Raw genomic sequence first — 13,728 nt, 5'->3', positions numbered from 1 at the left:
TCATTTGCCAACGTTTGAAGTCAATACCGGAAAACTTTGCGGGTTTTTCTGCTGGTGCCATAGCATGAGCAGGAGTAGAACGGCTTGACGAGGCAGCAGCACTCGTAACAGTAGCTCCCGTTCCCATAACATTTCCATTAGTTTGGTTTTCGTTCGTCATCTTTTCTGTAGAGTTGGAAACACAACAGAACTTTGTTAAATTAGTGAAGTTTTGATATCTTCAAACTGAATACCAAACCAAACATACAACACGTAACAATGGTGAAGTTTTTATATACTTCAAACCCGTACGTTTATTATTCTGGTAAAGTTTTTATATACTTTAAACCGGACAGAACAATTATTGGAGTAGAAAGCACGAAGGCTTTAGTCTCCAAAACAGTATACAAAATATGAATAACAGTTTAATATATGTTTCAACACAGAAACGTTAGTATTATAAAATTCCTTAAGCCTGTAAGCGTTACTGTGTTAAAACAATAAATCAGAAGAAAACAAAACTGTTAGAAGAATTAAAGAAATCTGGAAAAATAGTAGAGTTTAAGAAATATTTCGAGTCCACAATTTGCTTGTGTGTCCTTAAGGAATTTTAACCCCCTCACACGTTGCCAAGGTAATGGATTAAATCCTCCCAGGATAAAACGGAATAAACCTTCCTGCAACAGTGGCAATACAAATTGCAGGATACCAACGAACTTAAAGAACGGAGCAAAATCACACTTACGAATTTGAGAGAGAGAGACTACGAATTAGAATGCAGTATATTCAGAAAGAATGAAGTTCTGGAGTATTTTTCGTGTTTAGAAAATGGAGCCTTGCCTCAGAATTTATAGGCAATTATCAGAAGAGGTGTCTGGAAAAGGTGCCTTTTCAGAAGAATACGCTGCCTGCCGCGGTTCTACCGCGGTCGCGGCAGAACCGCGGTCAGAGGGGCCTTCTGAACCTGCCTGCCGCGGTTCTACCGCGATCGCGGCAGAACCGCGGTCAGAGGGGCTTTCTGAACCTTCAGCAGCAGGGTTCTGGCGTATTTTCAGCAGTGATTTGGCATTTAATTAATTATTAAATAATTAAATAAATTTTGTCCAAAAAATAATCTTATCGATCATTTGACAAATCCAAATCCAAATCCAAATCCGAATCCGAATCCGAATCCGAATCCGAATCCGAAGCCGAAGCCGAAGCCGAAGCCGAAGCCGAAGCCGAGCCGAGCGAGCGACGACGACGGCGCGAGGGTTCATTCTCTTCAACTCCTTTTATGAGCTTTAAGAAGTGATTCTATATATAAGCACACAAATGTGGTTGTCCCTCACCAATGAGGGACAAAGTGCAAGACAAAAGTTCACTTCTTCAAATTTTCAATTTCCCTCCATTTCCAATTCACACTTCTTCTACTTTAAAGCCCAATGGCTTAAAGTCCAACACGTTACTCCTCTCAAAAATTTCAAGGAAAAAAAAACGTTATTTTACTCCAAAATTTTTAAGAACCAGAAGCAATTTCGTTCATGAATTTCTAAGAAGCAGGGGCAAATTTCGATCAATCAATGAAGGTTTTCCAACGGAATATTATACGGAGTTTTCCCTACTCCAGGTATGTTAAGGCTATCCCTTCTTTCTTTTGGCATGGTCTAAATTATACTGAATAAACGAGCAAATACACAGTTTTCATAAATTACTCTATTCATAGAATTATTAATGGGTGTCGATTATTATAGCTTGGGGTGTACTTGACTTTGGTTTAAATCTATTAAGTAATCAAAGGATAGAAATTGAAGTAAAAATGTTACTGCCAATCATTTGAATGCAAAGCTTCTCTAATATGATACAAACTTTGGTAGAACAATTTCAGTCACACAGAGAAGAGGATCACTTGGGACATGTGAACTTAATTTGTGCATATTGAGTTAGAATTCACAAGTTGGACATGTTAAGCCTAAATATTCATTGAATTGTTCGAGGCGCATATGTTCTTGAATTTCCATGTATCATATTATTATACCTTCTGTTCATGGGTCTCAGAATAATATGCAGTTGATACAGTTTATCCGAAAGGAATATTGAGACTATTACATATTTTCATGCATTTCATTCATTTATACATGTGCATTTACCCATGAATCAGACGACGTTATATACACGTATATATGTACATATATGTATATGGGATATGGGAAAATGTTACGGCGTTATATACGCACCACCACCTGATCAGCTGGTATATGATGATGATGTTGCCCACAGTGGCTGAAATATGATTCAAACGGCATTATATACGCGTATATATGTATATATTCAAACGGCGTTATATACGCGTATATATGTATGTATATATATGTATATGGGATATGAGAATGGTTATGGCGTTATATACGCACAACCACCTGATCAGCTGGTATACGATGATGATTTTGCCCACAGTGGCCAATATGATGTGATGGGATGCCCTCAGGGGCTGATGATGTTATAAAGCATGTACCTATGCACGACATGACATTCATACGCATATGCATGACGCTTAAAGTAATTTATAATTTACAGAGTTATCCAAACATACAGGTTGAGTCAATTACTCTATATTTCCCCCATGTCTCTTATGTGCTTATTTATGTACCTTACATACTCAGTACATCATTTGTACTGACGTCCCTTTTGCTTGGGTACACTGCGTTTCATGCCCGCAGGTCCAGATAGACAGATCGAGAGCCCTCCAAGTAGGCTATCAGCTCAACGGAAAATGTTGGTGCGCTCCATTTGCTTCGGAGTTGCGAGTTTGGTTAGTATGATTTAGACGTGTATTGTTTGGTGTGGCGGTACTCTGTCCCGACCTTTATGATATTTATGTACTCTTAGAGGCTTGTAGACATATGTCGTGTGCGTGAAAGATTGTGGAGCCTTGTCGGCCTATGTTTCGTGTTTATAAAAGATCATGTTGGCCTATTAGGCCCGTATGTCACGTGTATATGATGATGTAATAAGAAAGATACGTTACATTGGTACTCGGTTAAGTAAGGTACCGGGTGCCCGTCGCGGCCCATCTGTTTGGGTCGTGACATATTGCCTGGAGAAGTGGGTACCCTGAGACCCGACGAAGGGAAGAAAAGACAGGGAGGTCCGTTGAACGAACCTTCGGGAGCCAAGAAAACCAAGATAGAAGAAACTGAGGCCAGCTCAACAGTCTTAGCCCCAGAAGCAGCGGGAAGTCCCCGAGCTGAAGGCGAGGGAGAAAATAATTCTTGATAGCGCCCAAAAGGGGGGAAAACCCGATCGACCCTCACGCCGGAGAGACGATGGCTCCTGAGCCGGGGCTTGATGTCGTCTTGGTCTGACTTCGGCTGGAGAGGCCACTGAGGAAGCATTGGGCGATGTCCCCGTGCCGGCTGATGGCCAATATATCCCTCGAGCCGAGATGCACCCGGCATGCGGTTTGGAGGAAACCAGTTCTGAAGCTCTGCGGGGACAAGAAAAGGCCCCGATTGATCCTGTCGGTGTTGTTGTCGTGAGTGATTCCCCTCAGGCGACAATTTTACCTCCCTAGGGGGCGCAAGATGCCCAGAATGAAGAAACTTCCAATGTGGGGGTGCCCATTTGAGGTAGAGACGCGTTTGAGAGGCCTTTAGCTGCTTCCGAGGGAATCCCTGAGCTCGATGCTTCACTTGTTTTCAGCGAGATAACTCCTGCCCGTCATCCTGATCTTTATCTTCCTAACTTGTCTTCTTCATGGTTTCGGGACAGGGCGCTTTATAATCATACTTTCGCCCGGTTTCAGGTTGAGGTGACTCGTCACGAGCCTGAGAAGACTCATCTCGTTGAGCAGGTTTTCTAGCTTCTGTTTGCTATTGTTTGAATGTTTGCCAAATTCCAGCGTTTTGACATCTTTGATCTGATTTGTGCAGTTTGAGAGGGAAAATGCCTCACTGAGGGAGGAGCTCCGAGCCAGAAATTCCGAAGTTCATGAACTCAAACGGCACGTGATCGAGATAACTTCCGAGAGGGACACCCTCCAGGAAAGGATGGCCTTAGTTGGACATCAGCTTCGTGATGCGAGGGCGGATAGTGACAAGTACAGATGTCTCCATTCTGAATTAGTTGCTGCACTATCCGGAATCAAAACTGAACCCAAGGCGCTCATCTCTTTGCACAAAGAGGATGTCTTTGTAGTAAACGTTCAAACTGGGAGAGCGCCTGAGGAGGCTGAATTGAAATTTACTCGGGCCGTAGAACATGCTCTGTTAGAATCTCAAAGGCAGCACTCTCGAGGATATACGCGCGGGGAAGGGGTATCAACTTGTCTGCCGAGCTCGAGAGGATGAAGATCCTAGAAAAGAAGGGTGCTGCCCTGTCTGCTTCCGGAGGTGCGTCGGGTAGTGGCTCAAGAGATGATGAGAATGAAGGTGGAGTCCCCAGAGGGGAAGAGGCCGTTGGAGGACCCGATGTTGGGGTGCAACCTCCGGCGGAGCAATCGAAGATGTGGGCTTGATGACAGATTAAGGTTTTCTTTGGTTCCTTCTTTGAAAGGGTTTTTACAGGCCTTGTAACCACGCTTCTGTGAGCAATATGTATAAAGGGCTTTTCGTTTCCTATCCCTTCATTTCTCTTTTGTTTTTCGGAAATAATATGTGATATTTTTTAACAATCGATCCGAGATTTCAGATCTTGGGGTTAGACCCTCGGGTTTTTGCTGTTGCTGAGTGACCCACAACGGTCGAAGGTCAGTCCCTAAGCGTTCTCGGGTTAGACCTGGTTCTTATGCATCTGGTCGGTATAATGCTGGTGACAGTGGCTCATACGCATTGGGTCAGTACGCCCTTTGGTTTTTGTGCTGGCGGTAGTGGCTCTTACGTATCGGGTCGGTACGACCTTTCAGTATAAGCTGGCGTTCGAGCTCTTATGCTTTTGCTCTTAAGCATTTTTAGTTAACTGTTTTAGGTTCAGTCTCCAAGCCGGGTTTTGACTCGAGCTCATTTGACCCTCAATTTTTTAAATTTCAAGCTGGCCCTTAGGCTCTTACGCGTTGGGTCGATGCGACCTTTTGTATAGGCTGGCGACAATGGCTCTTACGCTTTGGGTCGATGTAACCTTTTATGCGCGTTGGCTCTTACGCTTTGGGTCAATGCGACTTCTAATATAGGCTTTATTTTTCCCTCGTTAAGGATTTTTGAGATTGCGTTTGCCTGACTCTTCGACGGTTTGATAAAAACCTCGATTGTGAGCCGTTATATGGAGATGATCGAGCACCTCGGGAGGTTTGGCTTGGAGGCTGAGTATCTCGAAGCCTGTAATTTGGAGCTGACATGGTCGAAGCTCTTTTGCCTATGTCGAGGGTAGCCTGTTTAACCGGTTCTTTTCGAAGTTGATTCAAAGTAATTGAAGGCCTGTGATTTTGTAGCAACGGTCGGGTGACCCGAATCGCGTTAGTTTGGCTGGTACAACCTTGTGACCATAGTCATTTGTGTTTGGCCGGAGCCATTTTTAGTCCCGAGTGAAGTGGTTTCGGCATCTATATCGAGGGTATGCCTTTTAGGGGTCTTACAAGTTCGATATATAGCCTTAACTTTGAGATCGGGTTTATGCCTTTAGTAAGGTCTTACAAGTTTTACATGCCTTTTGAGGTCTTACAGATTTTGATACTTGGTACAAGTATGGTTCATGCCTTGCTCGAGGTCTTACAGATATTATCACTTGGTACAAGTGTGGTTCATGCCTTGCCTGAGGTCTTACAGATATTGTCAGTTGGTATAAGTGTGGTTCATGCCTTGCTTGAGGTCTTACAGATATTGTTGTTGCCTTATGTAGGTCTTACGAGACCGAGGCTGCCCGCTTGGGGTCTTATGGCCTCGGGTTTTTTGGTAAGTGGCGATTGGCGACAGTCCCCGAGTCATCGAGGGTACCTTGGTTCAGGAGCCATTACTTGTAAACTTGATATTACCTCATTGAGGGCTTACGATTTCGCAGTTTCCGATACGGAGGCCGTGCGATTTTTGAGATTTTGACGCCAGTCCCCGAGTGTTCGGGGCGCTTTTGGCTTTGGAGACATTTTGTGACTTTGATGTTGCCTCATTGAGGGCTTATGAGTTTGGAGCTCCGACCCGGAGGTCATTCAGGCAGTCCCCGAGTCACCGAGGATTTCTCGGCTCGGGAGCCATCACTTGTAAACTTGGTATTGCCTCATTGAGGGCTTTACGATTTCAGGGCTTCCGACCCAGAGGTCATGTGGGCTTGAGTTTTTGACGCCCGTCCCCAAGTATTCGGGACATTTTTGATAGAGGAGCCGCTTTTACAGAAATGTCGAGTTTCTTTTGAAGCGTGAAATGCTTTGATGGAAAGTATTCTTCGATTACTTGGTACAAGTATACATGTTTTCGCTGCCAGGGGCCTGGCTATTCTATACGGACACGGTTCGTTCGACCATTTGGCCGGTACATCATTTTCCTATCGAGACCCCATTTGGCGTATCTTGGGTTTCCCGGGTAGGTGACCCTTCGGGGGGATGCCCCCCAGTATTCGAGGTTGATTAGAAGGAAGCCTTGAATACTTTGTTGAGTCCTTCTTAGGTAGCATATAGATGTTGCCTTGTTAAAAACCTTGCCGGTGAAACCCTTCTAGGGACAAAATCCGGTCGAAGGAAAAGAGTGCAACGCATGCTCGAGGGTGTTTCAGAATTTTCAATCGGACACCTAGCAGTAGTATCGTTTCAGCATTGATATATTCCAGTTGCTTGGAAGCTGTTCACCTTCCATGGTACCGAGCTTGTAGGACCCTTTGCCGATTACTCCGAGGACGCGGTACGGTCCTTCCCAATTTTGGCTTAGCTTTCCTTCATTAGGGTTACCGGTGTTGAGGGTTACTTTTCTTAGGACCAAGTCCCAGACTCCGAGATGTCGGAGCTTTGTTCTCTTGTTATAGTACCTTTCGATCCTTTGCTTTTGGGCGGCCATTCGGATTAGCAAGGCTTCTTGCTTTTCATCCAATAGTTTGAGGGCAGTAGTCATGGCCTCATTGTTCGAGCTCTCAGTGGTGTGTCGGAATCTGGCGCTAGGTTCCCTGACCTCCACTGGTATCAAAGCCTCGGCACCAGATATTAGGGAGAAAGGTGTTTCCCCTGTGCTCGATTTTGGAGTTGTTCGGTACGCCCATAGTACTTCGGGCAATATTTCTCTCCATCTTTCCTTAGCGCTTTCCAGCTTCTTTTTTAAGTTTTGGATGATGATTTTGTTCGTTGACTCGGCTTGGCCGTTTGCACACAGGTGGTAGGGTGTCGACAGGATTCTTTTGATTTTGTGATCCTCGAGGAACTGTGTTACTTTGCTTCCGATGAACTGCCTCCCATTATCACATGTTATCTCGGAAGGAATCCCGAATCGGCACATAATGTGGTCCCAGATGAAATCAATGACTTCTTTTTCTCTTATTTTTTCGAAGGACTCCGCTTCCACCCATTTTGAAAAATAGTCAGTCATAAACAAAACAAATTTAGCTTTACCTGGTGCCGTTGGTAGAGTCCGACGATGTCCATTCCCCATTTCATGAACGGCCATGGTGATAAGATTGAATGTAGTTGTTCGCCGGGTTGGTGAATCATAGGGGCGAATCTCTGGCATTTGTCGCACTTTCGGACGAATTCCTTAGTGTCTTTTTCCATGTTGTCCCAATAGTAGCCTGCCCCGATTATTTTTTGAATTAAGGAATCGGCACTGGAGTGATTTCCGTAGGTCCCCTCGTGGATCTCCCGGAGCACATAATTGGTATCTCCTGGCCTCAGGCATACAACTAGAGGGCCATCAAAGGTTCTCCTGTAAAGAGTTCCGCTTTCATTAAGCGAGAATCGGGCTGCTTTGGTACGCAGGGCCCTCGATTCTTTCGGATTCGTGGGTAGTTTCCCATCTTTTAGGTAGTCAATATATTTGTTTCTCCAGTCCCATGTCAGGCTAGTGGAGTTAATCTCGGCATGACCTTCCCCGACCACTGATTTGGATAGCTGAACAACAGCCCCGGGGAGTAGGTCGTCCTCTCCGACGGATGATCCCGGGTTAGCGAAGGCATCAGCCTTGCTATTCTGCTCTCGGGGTATATGGACAAGGGTCCATTCCTTGAAACGGCGTAACGTGATTTGGATTATGTCCAAGTATCTTTGCATCCTGTCTTCTCGGACCTCAAATCTCCCATTTACCTTATTTACTACCAGGAGTGAATCGCATTTTGCCTCGACGATCTCAGCTCCCAGGCTTTTGGCCAATTCCAGACCTGCAATCATAGCCTCATACTCGGCTTCGTTGTTAGTCAACCTTGCAGTTTTTATAGATTGCCTGATCATGCCGCCTGTGGGTGGCTTCAAGACTATACCGAGTCCGGATCCTTTAACGTTCGAGGCGCCATCGATGAACAGGGTCCACACCCCGGAAGATGTGCCTGCCTTTAGTAAGTGCACCTTTTCTACTTCGGGCACGAGGAAGGGTGAGAAGTCAGCCACGAAGTCCGCCAGAATTTGGGACTTGATGCTGTTCGGGGTTGATACTCGATATCATATCCCCCGAGTTCGATGGCCCATTTGGCCAATCGGCCAGATAATTCGGGCTTGTGCAATATTCTACGGAGAGGGTACCTTGTTAAAACGCAAATATGGTGGCACTGAAAATAAGGTTTCAATTTTTGCGATGCGCTTATTAGCGCAAGAGCTAATTTTTCCAGGTGCGGATACCTGGTTTCGGCATCCCCCAGGGTCCGACTTACATAATAGATAGGAAATTGCGTACCTTGCTCTTCTCGAACCAGCACACCGCTTTCCGCTATCTCAGATACGGCCAAGTATAAATACATCGTTTCATCCTCTTTTGGCGTGTGGAGCAAAGGCGGGCTAGTCAGATATCGCTTCAATTCTTCTAAGGCATGTTGGCATTCTGGAGTCCATTCAAAGTTGCTTTTCTTTTTGAGTAAAGAGAACAAATGATGGCTTCTGTCCGATGACCTCGATATGAGCCTGCCTAGAGCCGCTATTCGTCCTGTCAGCCGTTGTACTACTTTTACATTATTTATCACCGTGATTTCTTCGATGGCCTTGATTTATTGGGGTTGATCTCGATTCCCCTGTTGGACACCATGAAGCCTAAGAATTTGCCTGAACCCACTCCGAAGGCACATTTCTCGGGATTAAGCTTCATGTTGTAACTTCTGAAGATGTTGAATGTTTCCTGCAAATGAGTCAAATGGTCCTCTGCACGCAGGGACTTAACTAGCATGTCATCAATATAAACTTCCATGGATTTGCCTATTTGATGCTCGAACATTTTATTAACTAGACGTTGGTATGTGGCCCCTGCGTTTTTCAGCCCGAAGGGCATTACATTGTAACAGTAGGTACCATACTTCGTGATGAACGAAGTCTTTTCCCTATCCTCGGGGTTCATCTGAATTTGATTATACCCCGAGTAGGCGTCAAGAAAGGTGAGGGTTTCGTGGCCGACCGTGGCATCGATCAAGCAATCGATGTTGTGCAATGGGAATGAATACTTGGGGCATGCCTTATTCAAGTCTTTATAATCTACACACATTCTTAACTTATTTCCCTTTTTGGGCACTACTACTACGTTGGCCAGCCATTCGGGGTACTTTACATCTATAATAGACCCTATTTTAAGGAGTTTCGTTACCTCGTCCTTGATGAACGCGTGTTTTATTTCGGACTGGGGTCTTCTTTTTTGCTTCACCGGTTTAAACCTGGGGTCGATACTTAACCGGTGGGTAGTTATTTCCGGCGGTATTTCTGTCATATCTAAGTGGGACCAAGCGAAATAGTCGATGTTATTAATGAGGAATTGAATGAGTTTTTTCCTGAGTTTGGGGGTTAATCCCCTTCCCAAGTATACCTTCCAATCTGGGAGATGCTCGATCAAAACAACTTGCTCTACCTCTTCAATTGTCGATTTCGTTGCATCCGACTCTTCGGGGGCAAAGAAAGTTCGAGGAGCGAGGATATCTTCTTCATCATCTTCGGGTGTTTGTACTTTTCCAGACTCATCCGGGGTAGAGCATATAGGATTCGGCGCCTCCTGGTAAACCGCTAACATTTCTTTTGCCGCATGCTATTCTCCATATATTGTCGTTATACCATCCTTTGTTGGGAACTTCATCATCTGGTGTAGAGTTGATGGCACTGCCCTTATGCTATGTATCCACGGCCTGCCAAGCAATGCGTTGTACCTCATGTCACCACCGATGACGTGGAACTTGGTGTTCTGAACTGTATCGGACATGTCAACCGAGAGGGAGATCTCCCCTTTTGTTATTTCACCGACCATATTGAAGCCATGGAGGACCCGGGAGGCTGGTATGATCTGATCAAGCAGCCCGAGCTGTTCTACTACCCTTGACCTGATTACGTTGGCTGAGCTGCCTGGGTCCACGTGCACACGTTTAATTCAAACGTTATTTAAAAGAAATGAAATAACCAATGGTCGTTGTATGGCTGTGTTAAGGTCCCGAAATCTTCCTCGTTGAATGCAAGGGTGTCTTCGGTCATGCAGTCTCGGATCGACCCTTCTATTCCAGCAGATATTTTTATCCGTTTGATCACGGGTCCTTGGGGAATGTCGGTCCCCCCGATGATCATATGAATGACATGCTGAGGAATCTCTCTGAGCCCGTGTTGGATTTTTCCGGATTTTCTGCTGAATCTCTCGGCGTGCTCCCTTGCTAATTTGAGGACCGTCGTTACCGTGTTGGGTGTTGTATGAGGTCGTAAACTCGGGAATTGGTTCCGGCGTACTCTCAGGGTTTTGCGGTGGTACACCAACACCTTGAACATTCACACCGTTCTCTCCATGGTCCTCAAGATTGTTGTTTTCACCTCCATTTACTGAGTTAGATATTTTGACCTGAAATCGAATATATTGGACAAGAAAAAGCGTGAAAGATTACTTGCGTTACGTGGTTAAGCCAGTAAGAAAATAATCACTATTATTTTTAGCCCCACGGTGGGCGCCAAACCGTTTGCCGTGAAAATGGTTATAACAATTAAATTTGATTATGAGGTTCTAAAAATACGTTGATCTATTTATATGCTAGTTGCTAAGCGATGGATGCTAAGTAAAAGGTAAGAAATCAGGATTATGGCTTAGAAATGGCAAGATAATTGAACCAAACGGTGGCAGATTGGAGGCCTCGAGCTGTCGATTACAGGACCTTGGGGTTGAGCTGGGTGGCCGATTCGGGGCAGTCGAGGGGAAGATAACAGTTATAAGAGCTATGATGATGGCTCTTTTATGATCAATGATAGGTAATAAATGAAGAAAATAAATAGAACACAATGAATGTAAGCAATAAATGAAGTAATGAACTCAAGAGAATATGTTAGAGAGAATGTTCGTGTATTTCTTAGTATTGAGCAACCGCATTTACAAAGTGGCAAGGACCCCCTTTATATATGAGGGGAAACCCCAACATAGTACAAATACTTTATTACAAAGATATGGAGATAGGACAGCTAGCTGACGCTATTATTCAGGTCTGAACTTAGCCCACCAGACATTGTGAGCTCTGGTTATGTGTCTTGGGAACTCCCCACTTTTTCATCACAACCGTTGGTCTGCACTGCCCCGAGGTCGAGCGTCGATAGCCCTCGAGGCTGAACCTCGACCATAATCTCGAACCCACGAAATGTGTCGACGAGCCGTCGCAACGATAGAAAATTAGACCCTCCGATTTTACTGCATACACACACCTTTCATTTCATGCACTTGTTTTGGCCGTTGAACTTGTTGAAGCTGAGCTTTAGCCAATTGGTTCATGGTAGTTGTCAATTCGGATATGACTTATCCATGATCGTGTAGCTCCTTGTGCAAGTGAATAACATTAGGGTCATCTTGCGGAACATTGGCTCTACTTTGCCATGCCGAAGAGGTATCCGCCATCTCATCAAGAATTTCACAAGCTTCGGCATATGGCGTGTTCATGAAGTTCCCCATGGCGAGTTGGTTAACCACACATTGATTAGTTGTGTTGATCTCTCTGTAGAGGGTCTGTTGGATCATGGCCTCAGTCATATCATTGTTCGGGCACTCTTTAACCATGGTACGATATCTTTCCCAAATCTCGTGCAATGGCTCATTAGGTTCTTGCTTGAAAGCAAGAATCTCATCCCGAAGCGTCGCCATATGTCCCGAAAAGTAGAATTTGGAAATGAATTTCTCTACCAACTTATCCCAAGTGTGGATGGAATGATTGGGCAACCTCTCTAACTAGTCCAATGCTTTTCCCCGTAGAGAAAAAGGATATACCCTCAACCTCAGCGCGTCCTCAGAAACATTTGCTTGCTTACTCCCCCAACAAGTATCGACGAACCCCTTGATATGCTTGTAGGCATTTGGATTCAGAGCCCAAGTGAAGAATCCCCGTTGCTCAAGTAGTGTAAGCATCACGTTGGTGATTTGGAAGTTGCCCGCCCTATTGCGGGGCGGGACTATAGCACTTGCATAACCCTCATTTGGTAATTATCGGTGGGCTATCGCTCTTGGTGGAGGTGGGGGAGGGACGGGCACATTATCGTGTGGCGGGCGGCCTCGTCTATTAGCTTGAGGTTCAAGAGGGACCTCATCCATGGCATCATCGTCCACTTCCTCTCCCAATGGCACATTTTCGATGGGCTCGTTGTTAAGAGCCATTTTCGTACCTAAAATCAATTCAAAAACAAAATTAGTGACTCGGAAGAAAAAGAAGACAAAGCACACAAAAATCTAGATATATAGCTAAATTCGTTTAACTCCCGGCAACGACGCCAAAAATTGATCTCGCCCAAATTCACACCACGATTATAGGTAGTGAGGCGATCGAAGCAATAATAAAACCCAACGCGAGTCGGGGTCGATTCCTTAGGGAGTTAGAAATGGGATTAGGTATACACCTAATGCAATTGTATATTGTGCCTCAATTTGCACTTCCACATTCTTATTGGTTGTTTTTATTTGTACTTTAGCTATTGATTGCAAGTAATAAGCTAGAAGACAATATTTTTGGTTTTGGTTGCTTTTTCAAATGATAAAGGATCTAGGGTCGTCACCTCCTCCTAGGCAGCTACCTAACAGGTTGTAAACTATAGGTCAAGTTTGATTAATCGGGATCGTAATATAGCAATCACACGTAATTGCTCACTCTATACCTCTCGGTTGTTTGAGTGATTTTGCCCAATTTGGCTTTCTCAAGCCCAAATGGGTATTGCACAAATCAAGTGATATATGCTCAAGTCGGGTCTTACTATCTCTAGATTTGACCCTTTAATTGGGGCTATCAATTTCTTGAGTTTACCCTAATTCCTTGTTAGCCAAGTTTTCCTAAACTTAGTCTTTCTTTCTCAAGTAAAGACTAGGTCAAATAGGCGTGAATCAATATTTGCAACCATTAATTCTAGAATTCAAGCATAAACAAGGCTAAATACCACTAACCCAATCACAAACAAGCCCTAAAATTAAATACCCATTGAGTACCCACACTAGGGTTGAGCCACAACTCTAGCTAATGATTTAGCTACTCATGAAAAATAAAGAAATACAAGAAGAAATTAAGATAGAATGCCTAATAACTGATTAGATAAGGAAAATCTAATGTTTAGAACTTAATCTAGTACAAATTTACTCAAAGAAGTAAAGAAAATGGCTCAGGTGCACCTCTGCAAACTGAACTTGACCTAAAATGACAAAAAGTTGTATTTATACTAAGCTGAAAATATCTGACAAAAATACCCCT

At 44.3% G+C, this 13,728-nt stretch overlaps 1 protein-coding gene across 1 annotated transcript; it reads right to left on the bottom strand.

Moving 5' to 3' along the window:
* Positions 1-10,073: 10,073 nt before the first annotated feature.
* LOC109217405 lies at positions 10,074-12,650 on the bottom strand. The gene is made up of 2 exons (XM_019381644.1): positions 12,548-12,650; positions 10,074-10,384 (listed from the first exon to the last, which is right to left on the bottom strand). The coding sequence occupies exons 1-2, from the start codon at positions 12,648-12,650 to the stop codon at positions 10,074-10,076; spliced, it is 414 nt and encodes a 137-aa protein (XP_019237189.1).
* Positions 12,651-13,728: the final 1,078 nt, after the last annotated feature.

Source organism: Nicotiana attenuata, unplaced genomic scaffold, assembly GCF_001879085.1.
Source record: "Nicotiana attenuata strain UT unplaced genomic scaffold, NIATTr2, whole genome shotgun sequence".
Lineage (NCBI taxonomy): Eukaryota > Viridiplantae > Streptophyta > Magnoliopsida > Solanales > Solanaceae > Nicotiana > Nicotiana attenuata.
Note: the sequence above shows the minus strand (reverse complement) of the source record. Positions and strands in the feature narration are given on the sequence as shown.

Excerpts from the sequence above, each read along its gene's own strand:
- LOC109217405 (XM_019381644.1), bottom strand. The coding sequence starts at position 12,650 with ATGGCTCTTAACAACGAGCCCATCGAAAATGTGCCATTGGGAGAGGAA. Across the intron at positions 10,385-12,547 it reads ACCTCAAGCTAATAGACGAG|GCAGCTCAGCCAACGTAATC; the intron begins GCCGCCCGCCAC and ends ACGTGGACCCAG.